General features: G+C 37.4%; 5 protein-coding genes across 7 annotated transcripts; 3 read left to right on the top strand and 2 right to left on the bottom strand.

The window, feature by feature from the left end:
* Positions 6,008-6,493, bottom strand: LOC104715252. The gene has a single exon (XM_010432672.1). The coding sequence runs from the start codon at positions 6,491-6,493 to the stop codon at positions 6,008-6,010; it is 486 nt and encodes a 161-aa protein (XP_010430974.1).
* Positions 7,401-8,949, bottom strand: LOC104715253 (glutathione S-transferase T3-like). The gene is made up of 2 exons (XM_010432673.1): positions 8,891-8,949; positions 7,401-8,175 (listed from the first exon to the last, which is right to left on the bottom strand). Exons 1-2 carry the CDS (start codon positions 8,947-8,949, stop codon positions 7,401-7,403), a joined length of 834 nt encoding a protein of 277 aa, XP_010430975.1.
* On the top strand, positions 12,532-15,186 carry LOC104710959 (pheophorbide a oxygenase, chloroplastic). The gene is made up of 7 exons (XM_010427619.2): positions 12,532-13,129; positions 13,443-13,678; positions 13,775-13,901; positions 13,988-14,124; positions 14,210-14,369; positions 14,448-14,732; positions 14,823-15,186. Exons 1-7 carry the CDS (start codon positions 12,704-12,706, stop codon positions 15,075-15,077), a joined length of 1,626 nt encoding a protein of 541 aa, XP_010425921.1. The 5' UTR covers positions 12,532-12,703; the 3' UTR covers positions 15,078-15,186.
* On the top strand, positions 15,339-17,319 carry LOC104710960 (50S ribosomal protein L9, chloroplastic). 3 transcript variants are annotated; one of them, XM_010427620.2, is made up of 7 exons: positions 15,339-15,570; positions 15,977-16,104; positions 16,227-16,272; positions 16,378-16,475; positions 16,563-16,610; positions 16,758-16,918; positions 17,097-17,319. In XM_010427620.2, the coding sequence occupies exons 1-6, from the start codon at positions 15,418-15,420 to the stop codon at positions 16,876-16,878; spliced, it is 594 nt and encodes a 197-aa protein (XP_010425922.1). In that variant the 5' UTR covers positions 15,339-15,417; the 3' UTR covers positions 16,879-16,918; positions 17,097-17,319. The 3 variants fall into 3 exon arrangements, with proteins under 3 accessions (XP_010425922.1, XP_010425924.1, XP_010425923.1); XM_010427622.2 differs by having other exon boundaries at positions 17,154-17,319; XM_010427621.2 differs by having other exon boundaries at positions 17,161-17,319.
* Positions 17,647-20,320, top strand: LOC104715254 (cation/H(+) antiporter 4-like). The gene is made up of 3 exons (XM_010432674.1): positions 17,647-17,910; positions 18,036-19,094; positions 19,190-20,320. The coding sequence occupies exons 1-3, from the start codon at positions 17,647-17,649 to the stop codon at positions 20,318-20,320; spliced, it is 2,454 nt and encodes an 817-aa protein (XP_010430976.1).

Below are 25,456 nucleotides of genomic sequence, written 5' to 3' on the forward strand. Positions count from 1 at the left end.
GTAGGATTGCAGAGAAGTTACCAAATCCTAGAAGTTTTGTGTTAGATTGCTCTATCTCCACAAGAAGGTTTCCTCACTCACTTTGCGATCTTGGCTCTAATATCAATTTAATGCCACATTGTGTTGCTGTGAAACTTGGCATGACATATTTCAAGCCAACTAGGATCTCTCTTATCTTAGCTGATCGATCCAGAAGNACATCGATCGACACCCCCTACAGACAGCTTCGGTTTCTCTTCCAGTTCCACCATCTGATTCAGAGCAAGCCTACAAGCCTAAGGTTCCTTTTCCTAAGCCTAGGAGGTCTAAGCAGGAGCTTGAGGAAGCTAGATGCAAGGCTATGATGGACAAGGTAATGATTGAGATGCCTTTATTGATGCAGTCAAGTTTTCTCCTGGGATTAAGCGGTATGTCAAGAGAATGGTCACCAATGGTTTAAGTCCTGAGAAGGAGCACTGCTTACAAAGGATGTCAGCTCAATTCTGTTGAAGCAGCCTCCACAGAGGAAGAAGGATAAGAAGCAGGAGATGGTTGTCTCTAAGGAAGTAAGTGCAGTGATTCAGAGTAGGATTGCAGAGAAGTTACCAAATCCTAGAAGTTTTGTGTTAGATTGCTCTATCTCCACAAGAAGGTTTCCTCACTCACTTTGCGATCTTGGCTCTAATATCAATTTAATGCCACATTGTGTTGCTGTGAAACTTGGCATGACATATTTCAAGCCAACTAGGATCTCTCTTATCTTAGCTGATCGATCCAGAAGGATTCCTGAAAGTGTCTTAGAAGATATTCTGGTTAAGATTGGAGAATGCATGATTCCCACTGACTTTGTGGTGCTGGAATATGACAAAGAGCCTAGTGATCCTCTCATCTTAGGACGCTCTTTCTTGGCTATAGCTGGTGCCATCATTGATGTTAAGAAAGGACACATATCTTTGAATGTGGATGATTTGGTCATGAACTTTGAGATGGACAAGCTGAGAAGAGCTCCCACTATTGATGGTCAGACATTTTCTGTGGAGATTGCTTCTGATGATGATCCACTCATAGAGCCTCATGAAGACATTACTACTGGGTATGTCAAAGAGTTGGAGACTGCTGAGAAAGTTAGCAAACTAGCTGTTAAGCTTGAAGATTGGAGTGGAGATCATCTAGTAAGTACTAGAGATCATGATGAGGTTCTGATGCATGACAAGTGGCTGGTAGTGACGTTTTTATAATGGAAACACGGATTTCAGNTAGAGCGGAAAAGAGCACATGAAGGCCATGATTCAAATCAGTTTGCTGCAGTGAATGCTAAGTTGGATACAGTGCACAATCTTCTTGTGGGAAAGAAGTCTGTCTATTTTGCTGAAGATGTTGAGACTTTTGAGCCAAAGCCAGAGATTTGCGAAGAAGGTGTCAACTATGTGTATGGAGCTGGGTATCAAAATCAGAGATTTGGTCAGAAGAATTCCTTCACAGGAAATCCAAACAACTACTTCACTAGGAACTATAGTTCTTCTTCTTACCAACCCCTCCCTCCACCCAATTCAGAGAGCAAGATGGAATCAATGATTGGACAGATTTTGGAAGGTCAACAGAAGTTAACAGTAGACTTCAATGGGAAGATTGATTCTGTATACACAGAGCTGACTGGGAAGTTTGATGCATTAAACACTCATGTCAAGAAGCTGGAGAATCAAGTGATTCAGACTGATGGGTCTGTGAAAAGACAAGAGAAATTTCTTTCTGGAAGAACAGAGTCCAACCCCAAGCATGCTTGTAATGCAATTTTGGTGAAGGAAGGAGATGAAGATACGTTGGTTGAGCCAGCATTGATCAACACTACACAAGAGCATCGATCGATGCAAACTCAATCAAGCGTCGATCGACACAACATCAACATCGATCGACACCCCCTACAGACAGCTTCGGTTTCTCTTCCAGTTCCACCATCTGATTCAGAGCAAGCCTACAAGCCTAAGGTTCCTTTTCCTAAGCCTAGGAGGTCTAAGCAGGAGCTTGAGGAAGCTAGATGCAAGGCTATGATGGACAAGGTAATGATTGAGATGCCTTTATTGATGCAGTCAAGTTTTCTCCTGGGATTAAGCGGTATGTCAAGAGAATGGTCACCAATGGTTTAAGTCCTGAGAAGGAGCACTGCTTACAAAGGATGTCAGCTCAATTCTGTTGAAGCAGCCTCCACAGAGGAAGAAGGATAAGAAGCAGGAGATGGTTGTCTCTAAGGAAGTAAGTGCAGTGATTCAGAGTAGGATTGCAGAGAAGTTACCAAATCCTAGAAGTTTTGTGTTAGATTGCTCTATCTCCACAAGAAGGTTTCCTCACTCACTTTGCGATCTTGGCTCTAATATCAATTTAATGCCACATTGTGTTGCTGTGAAACTTGGCATGACATATTTCAAGCCAACTAGGATCTCTCTTATCTTAGCTGATCGATCCAGAAGGATTCCTGAAAGTGTCTTAGAAGATATTCTGGTTAAGATTGGAGAATGCATGATTCCCACTGACTTTGTGGTGCTGGAATATGACAAAGAGCCTAGTGATCCTCTCATCTTAGGACGCTCTTTCTTGGCTATAGCTGGTGCCATCATTGATGTTAAGAAAGGACACATATCTTTGAATGTGGATGATTTGGTCATGAACTTTGAGATGGACAAGCTGAGAAGAGCTCCCACTATTGATGGTCAGACATTTTCTGTGGAGATTGCTTCTGATGATGATCCACTCATAGAGCCTCATGAAGACATTACTACTGGGTATGTCAAAGAGTTGGAGACTGCTGAGAAAGTTAGCAAACTAGCTGTTAAGCTTGAAGATTGGAGTGGAGATCATCTAGTAAGTACTAGAGATCATGATGAGGTTCTGATGCATGACAAGTGGCTGGTAGTGACGTTTTTATAATGGAAACACGGATTTCAGAGGTTAGTTGTAGAATCGTTGAAGAAACACGAGTTGCAGGCCAAGCATTGATCGATGCAGCTGTTGCATCGATCGACACACCTTCCAGAATCGGCTCGAACTTGTCCAAAACCGAAGATTATCGAGTTGATTCCTTAGCTGCAAGTCCTAGACCAGTTATAAAGCTGAAATCTCACCATTCCACAGTCAAGAACCCACAAGTAAGGCCAAGGTACACATCTTCTTCACCCAAACCTTCTCCTATCATCAATCAGACTTTCAAAGGTACAAAAACTGTTTTGCAGTTAACCAAGCCCCGAGATTATCGTAGAGCGCTTGTTTCTTCTATTGATGATTTTTCATGACATAAAAGGAAGCCACCCATACCTAAATCCCGCCCTGGTCCTGTTCCTCACATCCTTGGCAGATCTCATGCACATACTGCCTACACATCACCTTGGATGAAGAGGCCAGTCTCTCGGAAGCATTCATTTCCATGTTCCGATTCGCCGGATGCCTGAAATCCGACACAGTCAAGCTAATGACTGAAAACAAGCGCTTAGTGGGAGGCAACCCAATCATAGGTTTTTCTTTTCCACTTAAACTGAGTCATTTTTATTCTTGCTTTGAGTCAGTTTGAATTTGCATTGAATTATGAACTTTTATCTATCATGTTGCGTTTAATCTTGTGTTTGAGTGATTCTTAGCAGTGCTAACATCCAAGGAATGAGAAAAACACAGCTAACTCAGGAGTAATGTTCGAACTCTTTGCATCTGCAGAGTGCATCGACCGATACACCATCAGCATCGTTCGACACAGAACATCCGGATTGGTAACACATTTTTGTTCACAATTTCAATACTTATTCGTTTTTGTTTATTTTTCTTCGCCAATCTATTACTTGATAACACTGGGGACAGTGTTGTTTAAGTCTGGGGGAGGCAGTTACTTACTACGTTTTTGTTTTTGAGAATCAGTCAAAAAAAATAAAATAAAATAAATTTGTTTTATTGAGTCAAAAATTTTGTTTGGAACTATGATTTTTATTTTTAGTGTACTGCCTTGGTTGATTAATGCTGCAGATTGAATCCAGAATCCGACTAATGAAAAATCCAAAGGCTGACCAGTGAACCAGAGACATCCGAATTTCCAACAGAATCCATAAAAGCCTGAGGTAATTTCTGCACTTTTCTTTTTAACTCATCAAGGAGATTGATGTTCATAGAGCTTGACTCCTTGTTCATACCTGACAAGTAAGATTTCAAAAGAAAATGGTACTCCTCTCCTTGATTCAAGTTAAAAAAAAAAAATCCTGAGAGCTTTGTTAAAAAAAAAAAGAGAGAATAAAAGATGAGATGATTTTCATCAGTTAAGAGAGGTAGGTAAATTACCTGTGACCTCATTATTCTACTCTTGAGTCAAATGATCATACAAAGCTTGGAAGCGAGGGGTAGGTAAATTACCGATGACCCCATTATTTGCCTACAACTTTGAGAAAAAAAAAACAAAGCAAAGTTCTAAGGAAGAATAAATAGAATAAGTCTGGGGGAGAGAAAGAGTACCACATGTGGTAAAAGATATGTCTTGCTTGTTATGGTATTGTACGGGAATGAGTCTAGAAGGTTCTTGATATTGATCAAATTGATGAAACCCACCGATGAAGGCTTAATGGGGGAAGTAGTGGAATTTGGTTTGAATTTGGGATGCTATGAATGTCAACGAAGAAGTACATGGTGGTTCGATTTGGATTTATCTGCTAAGCATATGGATTATAGTTTGGATGATCATGGCATTACTTTAAAAAGAAAATGAGTTCCTGCGTTTTCAAACCTCTTTCACAGGGCTAAGTTTATGTTTTGCTTGAAGGAAAGCAAAGGCTAAGTCTGGGGGAGTTGATATATCATGGTTTTTAGGTGTTTTTAGCCATTATATAAGTCTTATTTATAGAGTCTTTTTGGTATTTTTAGAGTCTTTTGAGTCTTTATAGGATTTAGAATGGATGGGAGATTAATGGAGCTAAATAGGAAGATTTGGAGCTTAATCAAGCATTGAGGCTGAGCTACGAAGTTGAGAGCCGAATTCAGAGGATGCATCGACCGATGCAGCCATAGTGTCGATCGATGCAAAGCCAAATTGGAAGTTTTCCCACAAGTTTTGAAGATTTACAAAGCTGCCCCAAAGTTTTCCATATTTGTATCATTAGTCCCTGGATGTGTTTAGGAATATAAATAGGATTTTTATGGTCATTGTTTAGACCTAAGCTTTATTTTTTTCTGAAACTTTTGAGAGCCAAACCCTGTGAGAGATTTTTGAGAGCTTCTCGAGAGAAGAATCAAGACTTCTTCAGAGAAGATTCAGAACTCCTTTACTTCTTCTTTAATCTCTTTCTTAATGCAATATATTCAGAAGATGTTTTGTGTTTCATTGATTATGTCTGAGTAGACCTGCTTGTTAGGTTTAGGGTTTCTCATTAGGGATTTCATGGATTATTAGATCTCTCAATTTAGGATTTATTATCTTTCTTGTTCTTCACCATAGGTTGTTCTTAATGCTAGATCTATGCTTAGTCATCTGGATTTAGATCTTAGGATTATTAATTGATATGAGAATATAATTGATTTTCCTGACAAAAACCTTTGGTGAGCAAAATTACTTTTTGAAAAGAGATTTGAATTAGTGATTTTGTGAACTTATCTAAACTTGATTTTATTGCTGGTTTTTAACCTAGAATTTTACAAAGAGATTTGGATTTTCTGGTTTTAAATTTAGATTTATTTTACAACTGATTTATTTGCAGTGAGAACTGATTTATTTTACAACTGTGTTTAGAGTTCAAGAACGGTGCTTAATTGTTGAATCCTGCTTGCTTAATTAATTGATCTGATTTTCCATGATTTCCTGAGAATTTCCCTAGGCCTAGCGTTTATTCCTATTGATTTACAACTCTTTTATTTTCTGTTTCTGCATTGTTTTTAAAATTAAATATTTTGATTTAGCATAATTAAAAGATTATTAAATCTATTGTGTGAATCTAGAGTTCTTGTGGATTTGATCCCTAAGTACTACAATTGATCTCTTAATTTGAGCTCTAGGGTAAATTTGAGCATATCAGATACTCGTCTCCAAAAAGATTATAACTCCATCTACAAATTTTTCAAGGCATTTGTGGGCGGTTGATTCAGCCAGTCGTAAATATTCATCCATCGCATCTGCCGAACATCCGTATGCCATCATACGGATACCTGCCGTGCATTTCTGAAGTGCAAAAAGACCGAGCCTTCCAGTAGCATCTCGTCTTTGTCTAAAGTATGGGACTCCATTCTCAATAGTATTAACAATACGAATGAACAATGGTTTGTTCATTCGAAAGCGACGGCGGAACGTAGCGTTAGTGTAAGTCGGATTCTTACTGAAATAATCATTCCATAAGCGAATGTGGCCTCCTTCGCGGTCTCTATTAATGTGCACTCTATGGAATATTGGAGCTGGTGGTACTTCCTCTTGAGTATAGTTGTATTGAATCTCCTCCACTATACTATCAACTTCCTCCTCTACCATTTCATCAACTTCTTCATCAGAACTCCAATTAGACATTATTGTACAATTTTGGGTTTTATTTTTAGGCTTGTGGGAAGTTATGATTATTTTGTATTGGAAATGGTTTTCTGGTGTAAGGTTTTTGGAAATTAGTTTTGTGTGATGGAAATGGTTTTCTGGTGTAAGGTTTTTGGAAATTAGTTTTGTGTGATGGAAATGGTTTTCTGGTGTAAGGTTTTTGGAAATTAGTTTTGTGTGATGGAAATGGTTTTCTGGTGTAAGGTTTTTGGAAATTAGTTTTGTGTGATGGAAATGGGTTTCTCTTAATGGAAATTTGTTTTGTGTAATGGAAATGGGTATGGAAATTTAACAAGAAGAAATGATGAGAAGAAGAAATGATGATAACAATAATCGGCTGATAAGAGAAAATAAATGAGAAGAATCGAGTTTGAACAAGCAAATGAAGTTCTACATGGCATTGATCAATATATAGCCCTTACAAAAGACACAACCAAAAAACACTCATTCAGGGGTTACAATGCAAGACGACAACAAGGGCAGAACAACAGATACCCGTGATAGTCCTAACAACAAGCAAAATAACACATATTTGATAACAAGAGAGACCCGTGATAGTCCTAACAACAAGCAAAAGAACACATATTTGATAACAAGAGATACCCATGAATGACACTAGAATACAACACCCATTCACGGGTCTTTAGACGAAACAGCTTCCATTCGCTTGACAACCAACCTTCATACGTCGTCCCAAAACCTGAAACAAAAGAAGAAGACAAGTAGAGTTAAAACACAACTCTTTTAATCACAACAAGAGTTAAACAAGAGTTAAAGAAGAGTTAAATAAGAGTTAAAGAAGAGTTAAATAAGAGTTAAACATAACAAATGTTTTGTGTAATGGAAATGGAAATTTGTTTTGTGTAATGGAAATGGAAATCGAAACCTAAATGTTTGTCAACATTTGATCAACGAGTTTGTCTCTAAGTAGTTCTTCAGCGGGTGTTAGTTCACTCTTGTTAAGCAGGCTGTCTAGCAACCTCATTTTGCTGTGCCTCTCTTTAGCCGATTGTTCTTGATCCTTCATTGCTATGATCCTATCTAACTTGCCGAAGGAACCATCTTCCACATCAGGACTAACTGCTGGTTTCTTCCCTTTTTTCTTTGCAGCTTTAACCCCCGGAGGCCTCATCTCAGCTCCATCATTGGCTGGACTCGGTGAGTATATTCCGTCTGATTGTAGCTTCATCCTCTTGGAACTATATTCCTCCCTGATCCATTTCTGATCATGCTTCAGTTCCCTCCAGCAATGCTCTAGAATAAATGGTTTTTTGATGTCGTTCATGTAAATCTCATGCGCCAATTTGATCACATCGTCTTCTGATTCTCCACTCTTCTTTCTAGTACTGGCTTGTGTGTAACATCCAACAAACTTGTTAACTTGATGGTTTATCTTGCTCCACCTGGCCTTGCATTGACTAGCCCCTCGACCGTTTGAACCGCTCCCTCCACCATTTGATTTGTAGTAGTCAGCGACTCTCACCCAGAAGCTATTTAACCACTGCTCGTTACTCACAACTGGATCCTTGCTTGTGTTTAACCAGGCGCTTATGAGGTTGATATCCTCATGTGCACTCCACCTCTTCCTACTTCCTCTGCCTCCATCTTCTTCATTGTCGTCCACCGTAACTTCAATACAGTCTTCAGATTCTGATTGGGTGCTAAGATTAACCGGTTGAGAAGAGAATAGATGATAGTGTGGATAGGCTGAGAGGAGAAAGGAGGGCCAAATTGGACAGGCTGAGAGGAGAAAGGAGGGCTAAATTGGACAGACTGAGAAGAGCTAAATTGAGTAGGCTGAGTAGAGAAAGGAGAGCTAAATTGGATATGCTGAGAGGTTTGTTCGAAATAAGCAAAAGCGTTGGATTTTTTTCGAGAATTCAAAAGATCCATGAAATTTTCCGATTCACTACCAAAAGGGTTTCTAGAATCCATTGATTGTGTTGTAGAGAAAAGGGTAATGGATTAGGTTAGTGTTTGTTTAAAGTTAACATTGAAGGTTTATATTGAGGTGAAGGTTTGTTTAAAGTTAATGAATGGTTAGTACAAAGGAGATATACTTTTCATTATATCTCTTTGAATAGACAACTGCAAAACTTTTTCAAAAAATCTTTAGGTTCAAAAGCACATCAAAGGTGTATTTAAAGTCAAGAATAATTTCAATTTCAATCATTTTGTGAATAAACCAGTAAATTATTTTTTTATTAAGCTTCAAATCAAATATCAATTTCTTTTGATTAAAAAACAAACAAATGGTTACGGTTTATGAAAATTTTCAAACAGTTGTTAGAAAAAACACATCAACAAACGGTTCACCCAAAAACATAGCCAAGCTTAACCTAAGAACAAAAATACAATGACATAAAAGGAGCATACCTTTTCAAGTAAGAGATTACACTCCCAATGTCAAGTTGATGAAGACCACTCTTCACCATCAAACCCCATTGTCCGGTTGATGTAAACCTCGCACAAAACAAGACAAAAGAGTGAATATTTATCACACCATAACAATTACAAAACATAAAACAAAACTCAGCTACACTCCTAAGAACAACACACAGGTTACATTTAAAAAACATCAAACATTATCACAATCAAATACAACAACAGCCGGTTCATCTCAATACTACTAAACAGACGACTCATACCATTTCATCCCATAACCAAAGAACTCAAACTAAAATATTTGAGTTCCGGATACAATTACATTACAAAAGATTAGATCACTGTCTTGTAAACCCTTAAAGCACCGAAACCGTCAAGTGTTATTGTTTGTTCAACTAGGATCAAAAGATTAGATCACTGTCTTGTAAACCTTTAAAGCACCAGAAACCGTCAAGTGTTATTGATTGTTCAACTAGGATCAAAAGCATGATTACCTCTACAATCTAAAACACAAAGACGGTTCATCCCTATACAATCTAAAACACAAGGAACAAATATCATCTTATTAGACAATCAATCTATTTAAGCTGAAACGTGTAATCTCTCCAAACAAATCTCAAAACCAATTGAACATCTAATCAAATAGATTTTAATCCTAAAACCTAACATTAACAACATGCAATAAGTAAGATATGAGAAGAAAAACCTTCTCTTGTTATTCGTCTCCCAGTGGATCTCGCCATCCGCTTAACGCCATCAGAAGAAACCGCCGCCGTCGTTGTCGCAGAAGGAGGTTGATCAGAAGCGTCAAATCTTTCGGGTTAAGCCGATCACAGTGTCCATCGCCTTCCTCAACCAAAACCTTCCTGTTTTAGCCGGAAAAATCAAAGGATTAGAGGTGAATCCACAGATTTTTCCGGTTTCCATCGTAATCGCCGTCGAGTCGCCTTCTCTGTCGAGAGAGAAGAAAGAGAGAGAGTCGGCAGACAAATAAAGATAAAAATGGGAAAATAAAAAAATAGCTTTTATAGTTCTGTATCATCCAATCCATGTGTGCCACGTACCGTTTCTTTTCAATTGCTTCCCAAAGAATCGATACTCAGCGTAATGGACCTGAACATAGATTTTTAATTACAATTTTGGGGCCCAATCTAAAGAGCAATACTGAGAGTCACTACCAGTAGAGGTGGTCTTAGTTGTATAATTTTTTTGTTGGTTATACAATGCAATTTCCCAAACATGAATCAGAAATAGAAGAATTGAAATCATCTGTGTTTTATTGTTGAAGAATTGAGAAGTGGACATAATAAGATCGTGGGGAAGGGAAGCGTTGCAGTTTTTTTTTTCTTTTTGGAAGCGTAGTTTTCAATCATTTTTTTATTTGTTAAAAGTAAATTTAATTGTTTTAATAAGTGTTTTAAAGCTAAAATAGCGGAAGATAAAAATTTGAGACTTATGACAGGTGTCAGATGGAAAGAGTTGCAGTTAACAGAGAATTTACTTGTGAATTACTCCCTCTGTCCCTGATAGTTTGATGTTTTGCCACTTTCACATATATTAAGAAAAAGTTAAAGTTCTATTTATAAATTAATTTATAATTACTTTTAAGTAGAAAGAGAAAATATTGACTTTATACAGCATGACATGTGGAGAAAACATAAAGTAAAAAAACCAGTTTATTTTTTTTTAAATATACAACATTAATTTTTTAGAGACAAAGAAAAATTCTAAAATATTAATTTAAGAAGGATAGAGAGAGTCTATATATATAAAGTTGGCTTTTCTCTCTTCTCCTTCTTCCACCTCATCACTTTTTATTTTTAATTTTAACAAATTAATCCACTTCATTAAAGAAACATAAAATCTAAAATTAATGCATCAATTAATTCACTTATTTTATAATATTTTTATAATTACTAAAAATAAAATTTACATTTTAAACTAAAATATTAAACAAAAACGAAATGAAAAAAATATCAAAGTAAAATATAAATAAAGATTACATAAATATAAAATTAGATATTTTTATCATAACATATAATATTTGTGTAAATATTTGTAAAATGACTAGACATAGGAGAAAAGAAAAGCGCTATCATATATTTAATAGAACAACAATTATTTTCAATAGTTACAACTATTAGGGTAGAAAAAATAAGAGTTAAAAACACAGAAATTTAAAGGTTTTTAAATCAAGAGATTATTTAATTCTTGGTGTTAAATTATAAATTCATGTTATCGATAAAAAAGGTCAGTTTATTATTTTCAATTATAGTATAATATAATTAGTAATATAAACTTGAGACTATGTTTGTTGATGTTAAATTATAAATTCATGTTACTGACTGAAACTAGAAAGATTTGGTGCATGTTATTATTTAAAATTCTAAATAGTATAAATAATTAAAGTAGCTTGAGTGATCTATGTTATTTATCGTTTTCAAAATGGTAAAATTTGTTAAACAAAGTTATTTCCAAACAAAAAAGAGAAAATACTAATCAAGTGCTCAAAAATTAAAATAATATATATATATATATATATATATTATAAGAGAAATGTATAAGGTTACTTGTAATAAAACATATTAAAGAAAACTTATTCTGAACATCACCAATACCAAATATAATAGTGAAAAAAATACTAAGAAGAAATTGGAGAAATCCATTTGTAATAAAAAATAATTACAAATGTAGTGGTAGATTGTAGAGTTTTAATTGAAATTTCAAAAGTATTACATTTTTGCATAAATACACATATTTAAAAGTTATAATAATCTTATGAGTTTGTGGATTTAGGAAAAATCAAAACACAAGAACATTATATAGAAACATAGTAGACTATACATATTTTAAAGTAAAAAAATAATATACCTGAAAATAATTTTTCTTTTGTCAAACAATTAAGATAAAATGTATTATTTGATGTTATAATGTGATGTTTATGGATAGAAATAAGTCCAATTATGAGATTCATTACTAGGAAGCAAAATTTACGTGTAATATAACACTGTCAAAGAAACTTCACGACAAAGAGTGTGTATATTCTCTAAGTGTTTTTTTAGTCTATGTTAGTAAGTAAGTAATGATCACTTAACCGATAAAATAAATTATTGGAAGATGAAAAAATATGAAAAATAGTTATGATATGTCTTTATAATCAATATAATATAAGTGAAATAATAGAATGTGAAAAAGAGTAGATGCAAGAGATGACGAGTGTATACTGCAAAATAAAGAAAGAATTAATTGTGACAAGTATTAAAAGAAATATATAACTTATATATCACTTAATAAAATAAATTAATTGACATCGATATAGATTTATATTTTTAATATTAAATATAATTATATTCAGCAGTTCGCATAAATAAATCTAAAATTATAGTCCTGCGTGTGCGCGGGTTATAACTCTGGTATACTATAAGATAATGGAAAGAATTGCAGTTAACAAGAATTTACTTGTGAGGTACATACAGAGAATTTATTTGTGAATTATAAGATATATATATGTCAGATGGAAAGAGTTGCAGTTAACAAAGAATTTACTTGTGAATTATAAGATACAGATACAGATGTGCCAAAAGTTCTCCACGTGTTAAACCATTTTGTTCACAGTTTCTCTCGTTACAAAACAAATGGTATCGATAGCCACGGGATATTGCATACTTGCACGCAAACTCTTCTTCTTCTTCCTCTTCCTCCTCTTCTTCATTCTTCTCGCTGATTTCAGAAGCTTCATATAGATTCATCAAAAGAGTAAATAAACATCAAAATCTATTACCAAAAAAACCAAAATTTAGAAAAATGTCAGTAGTTTTACTCTCTTCAACTTCTGCAACAACAATCACCAAATCCCAATCCAAAAAGATTCCCTTTTTATCACACACCACCAATTCCGCAAAACTCTCATTCAAGGTCTCGTTTTCTCCATCAAGATCGAAACTTTTCAACAACCCTCTACGCGTGGCGGCGCCTCTGTCAGTACCCACTTCGGATCCGGCGGAGGAGAAGCAGGTCGAAGAAGATTTCGGCGGAGAGAAGGAAGAAGAAGGGTCTGAGTTTAAGTGGAGAGACCACTGGTATCCAGTTTCTTTGGTTGAGGATTTGGATCCGAATGTACCAACCCGGTTTCAGCTCTTGGGTCGAGACCTTGTCCTCTGGTTTGATCGGAATGATCAGAAATGGGCTGCGTTTGATGACCTCTGCCCTCACCGGCTCGCTCCTCTCTCTGTAATCTCTCTCTCCCTCTCTCTCTCTCTCTCTATCTGTTTGAACAAGTAGTTTCATTAGGTAGAAGAATAAAGTATTGGAGATGATGAATAAAGTATTCCAATTAGGCCAGCTTCAAAACAAGTTTATAATAAAATATTAGGATCAGAATCAGAACAGTTATGTGTAGACACTTTTGCTCTGTTTTGAAGCTTTCTTTAAAGTGGTAAAACAAGTTTTGAGCTTTAATAAGTTTCTGGACCTTTGCATGATATGCATATATATATATATAGAAGTGGATGTGTAATGTGTTGATGCGTTGTGGTTTAAGTAGGAAGGGAGGTTAGATGAGAATGGACACTTGCAATGTTCATATCATGGATGGTCCTTTAGTGGGTGCGGATCTTGCACGAGGATTCCTCAGGCTGCTACTTCAGGTCCTGAAGCTCGTGCTGTTAAATCCCTGAGAGCTTGCGCTATTAAGTTTCCGGCAATGGTGTCTCAAGGTCTTCTCTTTGTGTGGCCTGATGAAAATGGCTGGGATAGAGCCAATTCAACTGAACCCCCTAGGTAACGAGCGAAAGGATGATCTTCTCAGGCTTTCATGAACATATATAGCTCATAGCATACTCGTTTTGTTGAATGTTTTGGTCTTTAATGATTTAGGTTGCCAGATGACTTTGATAAACCGGAATTTTCAACGGTGTCAATTCAAAGGGATCTTTTCTATGGATATGATACTCTCATGGAGAACGTATCTGACCCTTCCCATATCGATTTTGCTCATCACAAGGTGGTTCTCTAGCCCAAAGATCCCAATGTGTTTGAATCTTCGCCAAGAAAATTTATCCTCAGCTGATGATTTCGTGTTGTAAACAGGTTACAGGAAGAAGAGACAGAGCTAAACCATTACCATTCAAAGTGGAGTCAAGTGGGCCTTGGGGTTTCCAAGGTGCAAATGATGACAATCCAAGGATAACTGCAAAATTTGTTGCTCCGTGCTATTCTATGAACAAGTGAGTCTTTAGTTTCCTCACAATACATAATAAGTAGCTACCTTACAGTTTCTTACTTAATGCTGTTGTGTATGTTTGTCTATAGGATTGAGATAGATGCTAAGCTACCAGTCGCTGGTAATCAAAAATGGGTAATTTGGATTTGCTCATTCAATATACCAATGGCTCCTGGAAAAACACGTTCCATCGTTTGCAGCGCCCGTAACTTCTTCCAGTTCTCTGTACCCGGACCTGCTTGGTGGCAAGTAATAAAACAAATTTGTATTCCATCTCTTATTCTGATTTACTTGTGTAACTTTGCTTCTGACACGGTTCCTTGTTAGGTTGTACCAAGATGGTATGAACACTGGACTTCGAACTTAGTCTATGACGGAGACATGATCGTACTTCAAGGACAAGAGAAAGTATTCCTCTCTAAATCAATGGAGTCATCGGACTACGACGTGAACAAAGAGTACACAAAGCTCACATTCACTCCAACTCAAGCAGACCGTTTCGTTCTAGCCTTTAGAAACTGGCTCAGACGGCATGGAAAGAGTCAGCCTGAATGGTTCGGCTCCACCACAGCTAACCAACCTCTCCCTTCCACTGTCTTAACCAAGCGCCAGGTGAGCCGTCGATCATTGCGTCCTCACATCCTTTCATCTCTATATCTACAATCACACATGTCTGAATAATATGGTAATTTGAACAAACAGATGCTGGATAGATTTGACCAGCATACACAAGTGTGTTCTTCATGCAAAGGAGCTTACAATGGTTTCCAAACCCTCAAGAAGATTCTTGTTGGCGCGACGGTTTTCTGGGCCGCCACGGCTGGTGTTCCTTCTGATGTTCAGATTCGGCTGATTCTGGCTGGTCTATCCCTGATTTCAGCCGCTTCTGCGTATGCTTTACATGAACAAGAGAAGAACTTTGTGTTTAGGGATTATGTCCACTCTGAAATCGAATAGGTGTGTTGTATATTAGTATATTTGTACAATCATCATACAAACATTGTAAATTAAAATACCAGAGAAAACTTCTAGCAGTTTACATTACACCTGTACCATACTGTATCAAGCCTTCTTGTATATATTCTCCAGTCCAAGAGCCTATTCATCGAATGGATATTTTGGGTACAAAATTGAACCTTAAGAAAAGTTTAAGGAAAAAAACAAAAAAAGAAGAATAATTAGGGGGTCAAATTAGAAACATAAGAAAAACATCCGTCACTTCACCTTGTTACGCCGATAAGAAGATAACACACTTCAACGCTCTTATCTCTGCTCGGAACTGAACTCAGCTTTCGCAATGGCTTCTTCGACAGCGTTGTCCCTCTCATGGAGTTCCTCACCTTGTTGGGGTCACAGCTTCAATGGCGGAGGAAATGAAACCCTAAAAGTAGCCGAGCGAAGGTTCAATTTCGAAGTTGTTTCCCAGAAGAAAGCCAAGAAACTTCGAAAGGTATAAAGTCATTACCTTTCAAGTGTTTCATCCAAGAATTTGATTTGGGTTTCAGGTTACTTTTCGATTTGAGCTTGTGGTCTCGGAGAAGTGAGAATTTTGATTGAGATGAAAGCAAAACATAAAGAAGCTTAATTTATGGGTTTAGTGCAAAAACGTAGTCTTTGTTCTTGTATCAGTGTAAAAACTGAATCAAAAATTGAAAAACTGAGCTCCGTTTCAGCTTCTTATGGCGCATATGCACTGTTTCTGTTCATTCGAATGTAGTTCAGATGGAAATCTGAAATAAAATTGGAATGCAAGGAAATGGTGATTTGAGTTTCGAAGAAGATATCTTTGTCATACCAGTTTAGCTCCAAGATAGTGAATGAAACACAAAATGGTAATCTTGTTTTGTTTCTTTTAGGTAATCTTGAAAGAGGATGTGACAGACTTGGGTAAGCAAGGGCAATTACTAGACGTGAAAGCTGGATTTTTCAGAAACTTCCTCTTGCCCACTGGAAAGGCTCAGCTTATGACTCCACTTCTGCTCAAGTAAGCTGCTTAAGTCACCCTCAACTATGGAACTTCCATTCACATAGCAGAAGCTCTTACTTGCTACATTGCCTGTGAGATGCATCATTTTCTGATTTTTTTTGTGTTGTTTCTGTTTCCAGGGAATTGAAGATGGAAGATGAAAGGATAGAGGCAGAAAAGCAAAGGGTAAATCTGAGATGAATACATTCATTGTTTCATTTTGTTCATCATGTAAAGTTTTGGTGTTTGAGTTTCACCTGAGAATTTTGTTTGTTGTTCTTCTTTTTGCAGGTGAAAGAAGAGGCACAACAACTGGCCATGATATTCAAAAGCGTTGGGGCTTTCAAGGTTAAACGCAAAGGCGGTAAAGGCAAACTAATATTTGGATCGTAAGTCATGTTCAAGCAAATCTACAGATTTTTAATGGTCTTGGGAATCATGTCTACCCTCTACTTAACTTTAAAATTTTCCTGCAGTGTCACAGCACAAGACGTCGTCGACATCATCAAGTCGCAGCTTCAGAGGTAACATAACACAGAAAATTTTGAACAGTTCCCACATAAAAACTTGCAAAGCTTTTTCTTGCGATTTCGTTGTATCATTTGGTTTTCACTGTTGTACAAAGAAACCTAATATGGTTTCATCTGCTTCCCTGTGGCTGGTTTTTGCAGGGACATAGACAAACGTCTCGTCTCTCTCCCGGAAATCCGTGAAACCGGAGAATACATTGCTGAACTCAAACTTCACCCAGATGTCACTGCTCAAGTTAAGATCAACGTTTTCGCCAACTAAACCTACCTTCAACAACTCAAGACTCCTCCTACATGCCAAGGTATTTCTTGATTCTCCATGATCATGTGGCTATAATTTTCACAACTGGATAATAGACGTTCGTTTTGTCTTAATTCGCCTGGAAATAGGTAGTTAAACCCATATCCTGAACCCTCAACATCAGCATTTAAATGTTGGTTGGTAATATTTAGCCGTTGATTGGAATTTTTCGTTTAAAGGTTTAGCGGCAAAACGCAGATGCTGATGGACCGTTGCACTGTGTTTGGTGTTTTGAGGTTGCAGGAACATAGAGAATGGGAAAAGAGAGTGGCCAGTTTGTGAAGTTTTTTCTCTTGTAGATCTTTTGCTGCATTTGTTTTTTGCTATTTTCTAATGTTAATTGTGGATTCTGGATATTAAAAGAACATAATATTTTCTTCTAGTTATTTTTATTTCATTGAAGTTATTTTATTGTATTCATTTGTCTGTTAAAGTGATGAGAATGATTAAATTAACACTAACAAAACTGTTAATAAAACTAACACATAACCAGAAACCTGTAAAAAACTATGTAGCCGTCTCTTGTTCCCACAAGATTGACTATTTTTAGAGAGTTGTTTTCTTAAAATGACAAAACCCAGATGTTTTTTTGTTTCACTGCTTCTCTTTAATTCTGTTATCTAACCTTCTTATTTAAAACATATATAGCTCTTTCATTCGATTTTTATAAAATCATAATCGTCTTGTTCCTACCATCCTTGTTTATTCTTGTTAAAAAGTTTTTGTACAATGGAGTTTGGAGATGATAGGAACCATTACCTGAGAGATACATGGAGAGATGCAAACATGATCTGCGGTGTCGTGCCCATTAACCCGAGCTCGAACGGGCTGTGGCCTTCCCAGAAGCTACCTGATCCTATCGCCAACATTGAGTTCTGGAATTACATGTTTCCACATGTTGAGATTATTTTCCTCATTGTCACCGTTCTCTGGCAGTTCTTCCATTTCTTCCTCAAACCTCTCGGCATGACTCGTTTCACCTCCCATATGCTTGTAAGGACTTGACTCAATCAATCCTCAAATCTTTACTTCTTCTTAGTTTGCATTGTCATGTGTTTGATATTTGAATGATTCAAAACTTGACCAAAGTCTATATGCGTGTGTTTGTGTTTTCGCAGACTGGGATTCTCCTAAGCAAGTCATTTCTGAAGGAGAATACACCGGCTAGGAACTTCATCTCGTCGGAAGACTACAAAGAGACTCTGTTTGGTCTAGTTGGTGCATGTTCCTACATGATGTTTTGGTTCTTGATGGGAGTCAAAATGGACTTAGGTCTGATCCGCAGCACAGGGAGAAAAGCCATAGCGATCGGTGTTTCTTCTGTGTTACTCTCGATAATGGTTTGTGCCTTTATCTTCTCCTTTATCCTAAAAGATGTAGGGACGAAAAAGGGAGAACCAGTTATGGATCCCTTTGAAATCATCTTGATCTATTTGATCCAATGCCTTTCGTCGTTTCCTGTCATTGGAAACCTTCTTTTCGAGCTTAAGCTCCAGAATTCAGAGCTTGGCCGTCTCGCTATGTCTTCCGCAGTGATCAGTGACTTCAGCACTTCGATTCTCTCCTCGGTTCTAGTCTTTTTAAAGGAACTCAAGGACGAGAGAACTCGTCTTGGATCAGTTTTTATTGGAGATGTTATCGTTGGAAACCGTCCTATGAAGCGTGCAGGCACAGTGATGTTCTTCGTCTTGTTTGCCATATACATTTTCAGGCCATTAATGTTCTTCATCGTCAAGAGAACGCCTTCTGGTCGTCCCGTTAAAAATTTCTATGTATACGCAATCATCATTCTTGTCTTTGGATCAGCCATTCTTGCTGACTGGTGCAAACAAAATATATTCGTAGGACCTTTCATATTAGGTTTAGCTGTTCCCCACGGTCCACCTTTGGGTTCTGCAGTCGTTCAGAAGTTTGAGTCTGTGGTTTTCGGCACATTACTTCCATTCTTTGTAGCTACCTCCGCCGAAGAGGTCGATACTTCCATCTTGAAGTCTTGGATAGATCTCAAGAGTATCTCCATCCTCGTGTCTATATCGTTTCTTGTCAAATTTGCTCTCACGACTCTCCCTGCCTTTTTATACGGTGTGCCAATAAATGACTGTATTGCTTTGTCTCTTATTATGTCATTCAAAGGCATTTTCGAGTTTGGCGGTTACGCTTACGGGTATCAAAGAGGGGTAAGTGTATCTCTATCTATATATTGATTCACTTTGAAACTGAGCTTTAGTTTTTTTTATTCGACCTGTGACATTCATTTTCATATTCATTGCAGACCCTTCGACCGGTGACCTTTACGGTTTTATCTCTTTACATATTGGTGAACTCTGCAATCATACCTCCGATATTGAGACGCATTTACGATCCTTCGAGGATGTACGCAGGATACGAGAAGCGGAACATGCTTCACATGAAACCAAACTCCGAGCTTAGGATTCTATCGTGTATCTATAGAACAGACGATATACGTCCCGTGATCAATCTCCTTGAAGCTACTTGTCCCTCAAGAGAAAACCCTGTAGCTACTTACGTCCTTCACTTGATGGAGCTTGTGGGACAAGCCAGTCCTGTCCTCATCTCTCACAGGTTGCAAACACGTAAAAGCGAGAACACGTCTTACAATTCTGAAAACGTAGTTGTCTCATTCGAACAGTTCCACAAAGATTATTTCGGTTCTGTTTTCGTTAGCACGTACACGGCTTTATCGATACCGAAGATGATGCATGGAGACATTTGTATGCTGGCTCTCAACAACACAACGTCTCTTATCATCCTTCCTTTTCACCAGACTTGGTCCGCTGATGGATCAGCCATTGTTTCAGACAGCAAGATGATCAGGAAACTGAACAAGAGTGTCCTCGACATGTCTCCTTGCTCTGTCGGAATCTTTGTTTACCGAAGCAGCATTGGCCGAAGAACAATCAAAGAGACAGCTATAAACTTCTCATCTTACCAAGTATGTATGCTCTTCCTCGGAGGTAAAGACGATAGAGAAGCTTTAACACTCGCTAGGAGAATGGCTCGTGATTCAAGAATCAACGTCACAGTGGTTTCCCTCGTCTCTTCCGAACAGATATCCAAACAAATAGCCGATTGGGACCGAATCCTCGATTTAGAACTACTCAGAGATGCGAAGAGCAGCGCTGTAGCCGGTGGCCACATTGCCTTCTCCGAGGAAGTAGTGAATGACGCGTCTCAGACATCGGAGTTGTTGAAATCAATTGCAAATGAGTACGAACTATTCATCGTTGGAAGAGGAAAAGGAAGGAAGAGTGTTTTCACGGAAGGGCTTGAGGAATGGAGTGAGTTCGAGGAGCTTGGCATCATTGGAGATCTCTTGTCTTCACAAGATTTTAATTGCCAAGCTTCTGTGTTGGTGATACAGCAGCAACAACAGATGATTTAGGGTTTTATGATATCAAAAGCTGACCGACCAGGTGTTTTTTGGGGACAGAAACATCGATCGATCAGCTGGAAATGGCAACAAGGACTTCATTAGGACTTGTGGAAACTGCAAGACACATATACATAGTTCGTAATTTCCAATTGTCATTAATTTCCAACTGTTAGACATTTTTTAGAATTAAATAGTTTTCTTGAGATCATTACAATGTTTTGGATGTTGAATATATTTCGATTTTTTTTTTATCTGTGAATATTTTGAAAATTTTTTTTCCAAGCCTATGATGAGAAAAATGGTACTCCCTCCGTTTCAAAATATAGGATGTTTTAAGCAAAACACGCAGATTAAGAAATTTTTACTAAGTTCAACGAATCAGAAACAATACTACATAATATAAAATATTAAATTAATCTAAAAGTTGCATTGAAATTTGAAAGCATCATATATTATAAAACAAAAAACTTTTCCAAAACATCCTATATTTTGAAACGGATGGAGTAATAAATAAAACTTTTTAGGGACTTTAGCCAACTGGCAGAATATGCACTACATGAAAACGGGTATTAATAGCATTTCAGGATATAAAAAGTATCTCAGCTACATGTTTTATGTACATTAGTACAATTGCTTTATGCCTGATTTTTATACCGTTTCTCAAATAATAATGATAAGATTGATTCTCCATTTGCGTAGTAAAACGTCACTGTAAGTTACTCGTCAATGAAAAAAAATTCAATACGTGCCAAAGTAATAATAATAAAAAGTTATACTACACTTCGTTTTTTGAAAAAAAAAAAAATTGTTTTTCCCTTTCTCTTTCTATGAAGCTACACAAATATAGAACAAACCTATAAAGTTAAAACTAATAACATTCAGAATAATAAAATCTAAACGTGTAAAGCAAAAAGGTTGCATAGGTTAACCATGTCAAAGATACAGGGTTAGAAAAATATTTCGGAAAGAATGAAATGTGTGAACATTTGTTCTAATAAATCTTATATAATAAGATAAGGTTTTTTCTAACTTTGCTTAACAATGTAACATCTGGCACTTCACTTTTGTGACACATGTCATTCTCATTAATTTTAAATTTAACATTTTATTTTTTCATTTTACTTTATTTTATTTGTACCTGGTGTATAGTTTGTTAAAAAAAAATATTCTATAGTTTGCTTTTTGATATTTCCCAACATTGTAACACAAATTTCTTTTTTCCAATTTTTAGTTTTAACATCTAATATATTTCATAATGAAATCTGATATATCATGGTTTTTGTGGTTTTTAACCATGATATAAAGAGTCTTTTAGTGTCTTTTGATTTGTTTTCTAGGATGTTTTTGAGTCTTTACAGATTTTTAGCATGAAAGGAGCAAAGTGGAGCAATCTGGATCAGTTTGGAGCAATAATCCGCAAGAAATCAACTTGGAATCGATCAGAGGAGATGGTGTCGATCGACACTGCCTTAGCATCGATCGACACCCAGTCCAAACCGACGAGAGAGCCAAATTTGGAAGTTTTACAAAGTTGCCCGAAGTTTTCCATATTTGCAAGACTAGTCCCTGACGTGTTTTAGGACATATATATATAGTTTTTAGGTTTTCCAAACCCTTAAGTTTTATTCTATCAAGTTTTATTTTTCCTGCAACCCTGTGAGATTTTGAGAGCTTTGGAGAGAGAGATCTGCTTTGAGAGAAGAATTTCTTGAACTCCCTTTTACTCTTTTTAATTTCAATTGCTTATTATTCAGAAAAGATGCTTTGTTCTTCATTAAACATGTCTGAGTAGTTTGCTTGTTAGGTTTAGGGTTTTTCACAGGGATTTTATGAATTATTAGATCTGTTTATTTAGGATTCTTTATCTATCTAGATCTTCATCTTAGGTTGTTCTTCATATTAATCCTTGATTGGCCATCTAGAATTAATACTTTAGGAAAATAAATTGATATGAGAATATAATTGATTTTCCTGATAAAACCTTTTGATGAGCAAAATTATTTCTTGCAAAGAGATTTGATTTAATAATTTTGTGAACAATCTAAACCTGATTTTATTGCTGATTTTTAACCTAGAATTTTACAAAGAGATTTGGATTTTCTGGTTTTAAATTTAGATATTATTTGCAGTGAGAACTGATTTAATTTACAAAAGTGTTTAGAGTTCTAGATCTGTTCTTAATTGTTTGAATCCTAATTTATTGATTGATTTAATATTTCATAATTTCCTGAGAAATTCCCTAGGCCTAGCTTTTTGATCTTCTGAATTTACAACAGTTTTCTTTAATATTTTGCATTGCTTTTATTTCAATTCAATTTAATCTGTTTAGCATAATTGAAAAACTCTATAATTTATTGTGTAGTCTTGAGTCCTTGTGGAATTCGACCCCTAAGTACTGCATTGACTTCTTAATTTGAGAGAGTAGCTCTAGGGTTTAATTTGAGCTTATCAAATTTTGGCGCCGTTGCCGGGGACTCTCTGATCTACCATTAGATTTAAGTTTTTAATTTCGTCTAAACTTTTCTTTTTATTTTCTGCTTACACGTTTTTGTTTTTCTTCTCTTTGGTGTTTCAGGTGCATGCCTCCTAGACCTCACACAAGGAGCAACAAATCTGTTCATACTGTGAAGTTGACAAACAAAGAGTTGGGAAAACTTGCACGTGAGAACAGAAAAGCAGCTAAATCTCTGAAGATGGTTAATACGATCATTCTCATGCTTGATGAAGCTGGTGTTTGGAGGGATCAAGAGGGCCATTTGCGCAATGAGCAGGGCCAAAAGCTTGATGCAGAAGGAAACGTGATTCCTGAACCTGTTGTCAACGAGCAGGCTGTCGTGAACCAGCAAGCTGGTGTCGTTGATGAGCCGGATCTTGGTGTCGATCGACACCAACCAGGTGGCATCGATCGACACCCACCTGCAGACGTGCGTGGAGCTGCCAACCACGTACAGAACCCAGTTCGACGACAGGAGAACAACCGGGATCTGATCAGGACCATTGCTGACTACAATCGGGCTGATCTGGTGTATGAGAACCGGTCTGCTATTGTTCCTCCCCCTTTTCAGAGGAATGATTTTGAGTTGAAACCTGCGTACTTTCAACTAGTTGGGCAGAGACCTTTCTCTGCTTTGCCCAATGAGAAGCCCTTGGATCACATTGGGGTGACTGTTGCATTTTGAGGATCTGGTGACTAGCATCAAGGCTAATGGGGTGACTGAGGACTACATCTTCTGCAAACTCTTCCCTTACTCACTTGCAGGAGAGGCATCTTAGTGGTTGAAACAGCTGCTAGCTGGATCATTGACAAGTTGGCGTGATGTCAAGGTGGCTTTCCTCAACTACTTCTATGATGATGCAATGTCAGATGAGTTGAGAATCAAGCTGTCTTCTTTCAAGCAAAGACCAGATGAAGCTTTCAAAGCAGCTTGGGTGAGATTCAAGGCTTACCAAAGGGACTGTCCACACCATGGTTTCTCAAAGGTTCACTTGCTAAGTATCTTCTTCAGAGGGTGTGACTGGGAGTATCAGTTAGCTTTAGATGCTGCAAGTCATGGAAATTTCAAGACAAGACTTCCAGAAGATGCTGAATGTTTGATTGAGAACTTAGCTGCTAGCAATAGTACTAAGAGAGCAGATGCTGAAAGGAAGAGATTACATGGAGGATATGATTCAAACCAGCTAGCTTCTGTTAATGCTAAGCTTGATTCAGTGCATAATCTCCTTGTGGGCAAGAAGTCAGTTCACTTTGCTGCTGAAGTTGAGACATTTGAGCCACAACCTGAGACAAGGAATGAAGAAGCAGATGTCAACTTTGTCTATGGAAATCAGGGTCAGAGATTCAGTAATCAGCAAGGCAACAGGCCTTACAGTGGGAACTTTTCAGGCTACACTTCCAAGCCAGAGTATCAGCAGCAGCAACAAGGCACTGGGTACACAAGGACTTATGGCAACAATTCATATCAGTCCCCTCCTCCCAAAACAGCTGAAAGTAGTAAGATGGAAGCTATGCTTGAGCAGCTTTTGCAAGGTCAGGAGCAAATGACAGTGACTTTCAATGGGAAGCTTGACAATGTCTACACTGATCTTAATGGGAAGTTTGAAGCTTTGAATATTCATGTCAAAAAGCTGGAGAGTCAAGTGGCACAGACTGCTGGGTCTGTTAAAAGGCAAGAGGGTTTTCTCCCTGGAAGAACTGAGTCAAATCCAAAACATGCTTGCAATGCCATATCAGTGGGGGATGAAGAAATTGATTAAGCTGTTTCTGCAGAATTGGGAGAGCAATCAGACAAATTATTGGTTTCAGATGATGGTGTCGATCGACACCACCTGGGTGTCGGTCGACACTCCTCTCAGACGAACCCAGAAACTGCAAAATCTCAGGTTCCAGCAGTTGAGAGGGTGTACCAACCGAAGGTTCCTTTTCCCAAGCCAAAAAAGTCTAAGCAAGAGATGGAGGAAGCTAGATGCAAAGCAATGATGGATAAGGTGATGATTGAGAAACCTTTAATTGATGCAGTAAAGCTTTCACCACCTCTTAAGCAGTATGTGAAGAGAATGGTATCCAATGGTTTGAGCCCTGAAGAAGGAGCACTTCTTACAAAAGATGTCAGTGCAATTCTGTTGAACCAGCCTGTTCAGAGGAAGAAGGAGAGAAAGCAGGAAGTGGTTGTCTCTAAGGAAGTGAGTGCAGTAATTCAGTGTAAGACTGCTGAGAAGTTACCAGATCCTGGAAGCTTTGTACTTGATTGCTCAATCTCAGCAGGAAGGTTTTCTCATTCTCTTTGTGATCTTGGTTCTAGCATCAACTTGATGCCACATTCTGTTGCTGTGAGACTTGGGATGACAGAATTCAAGCCAACTCAGATTTCTCTTATCTTGGCTGATCGCTCCCGAAGAAGTCCTGAAGGTGTTTTAAAGGATATTCCAGTTAAAGTTGGCAACTTTATGATTCCCACTGACTTTGTGGTGCTGAAGTATGATCAAGAGCCTAAAGATCCTCTAATCTTAGGAAGATCTTTCTTGGCTACAGCTGGTGCCATCATTGATGTGAAGAAGGGACACATAGCACTGCATGTGGATGGTTTGAGTTTGAATTTTGAGATGGATAAGCTGAGGAGGGCTCCTACTATTGATGGACAGACTTTT

The sequence above is a fragment of the Camelina sativa genome, chromosome 9, assembly GCF_000633955.1.
Source record: "Camelina sativa cultivar DH55 chromosome 9, Cs, whole genome shotgun sequence".
Lineage (NCBI taxonomy): Eukaryota > Viridiplantae > Streptophyta > Magnoliopsida > Brassicales > Brassicaceae > Camelina > Camelina sativa.

Excerpts from the sequence above, each read along its gene's own strand:
- LOC104715252 (XM_010432672.1), bottom strand. The coding sequence starts at position 6,493 with ATGTCTAATTGGAGTTCTGATGAAGAAGTTGATGAAATGGTAGAGGAG.
- LOC104715253 (XM_010432673.1), bottom strand. The coding sequence starts at position 8,949 with ATGGTGAAGAGTGGTCTTCATCAACTTGACATTGGGAGTGTAATCTCT. Across the intron at positions 8,176-8,890 it reads GTAATCTCTTACTTGAAAAG|CACCCAATCAGAATCTGAAG; the intron begins GTATGCTCCTTT and ends GGTTAATCTTAG.
- LOC104710959 (XM_010427619.2), top strand. The coding sequence starts at position 12,704 with ATGTCAGTAGTTTTACTCTCTTCAACTTCTGCAACAACAATCACCAAA. Across the intron at positions 14,125-14,209 it reads CCGTGCTATTCTATGAACAA|GATTGAGATAGATGCTAAGC; the intron begins GTGAGTCTTTAG and ends GTTTGTCTATAG. Across the intron at positions 14,370-14,447 it reads CCGGACCTGCTTGGTGGCAA|GTTGTACCAAGATGGTATGA; the intron begins GTAATAAAACAA and ends GTTCCTTGTTAG.
- LOC104710960 (XM_010427620.2), top strand. The coding sequence starts at position 15,418 with ATGGCTTCTTCGACAGCGTTGTCCCTCTCATGGAGTTCCTCACCTTGT. Across the intron at positions 16,273-16,377 it reads TAGAGGCAGAAAAGCAAAGG|GTGAAAGAAGAGGCACAACA; the intron begins GTAAATCTGAGA and ends TTCTTTTTGCAG. Across the intron at positions 16,476-16,562 it reads GGCAAACTAATATTTGGATC|TGTCACAGCACAAGACGTCG; the intron begins GTAAGTCATGTT and ends ATTTTCCTGCAG.
- LOC104715254 (XM_010432674.1), top strand. The coding sequence starts at position 17,647 with ATGGAGTTTGGAGATGATAGGAACCATTACCTGAGAGATACATGGAGA. Across the intron at positions 17,911-18,035 it reads GTTTCACCTCCCATATGCTT|ACTGGGATTCTCCTAAGCAA; the intron begins GTAAGGACTTGA and ends GTGTTTTCGCAG. Across the intron at positions 19,095-19,189 it reads CTTACGGGTATCAAAGAGGG|ACCCTTCGACCGGTGACCTT; the intron begins GTAAGTGTATCT and ends TATTCATTGCAG.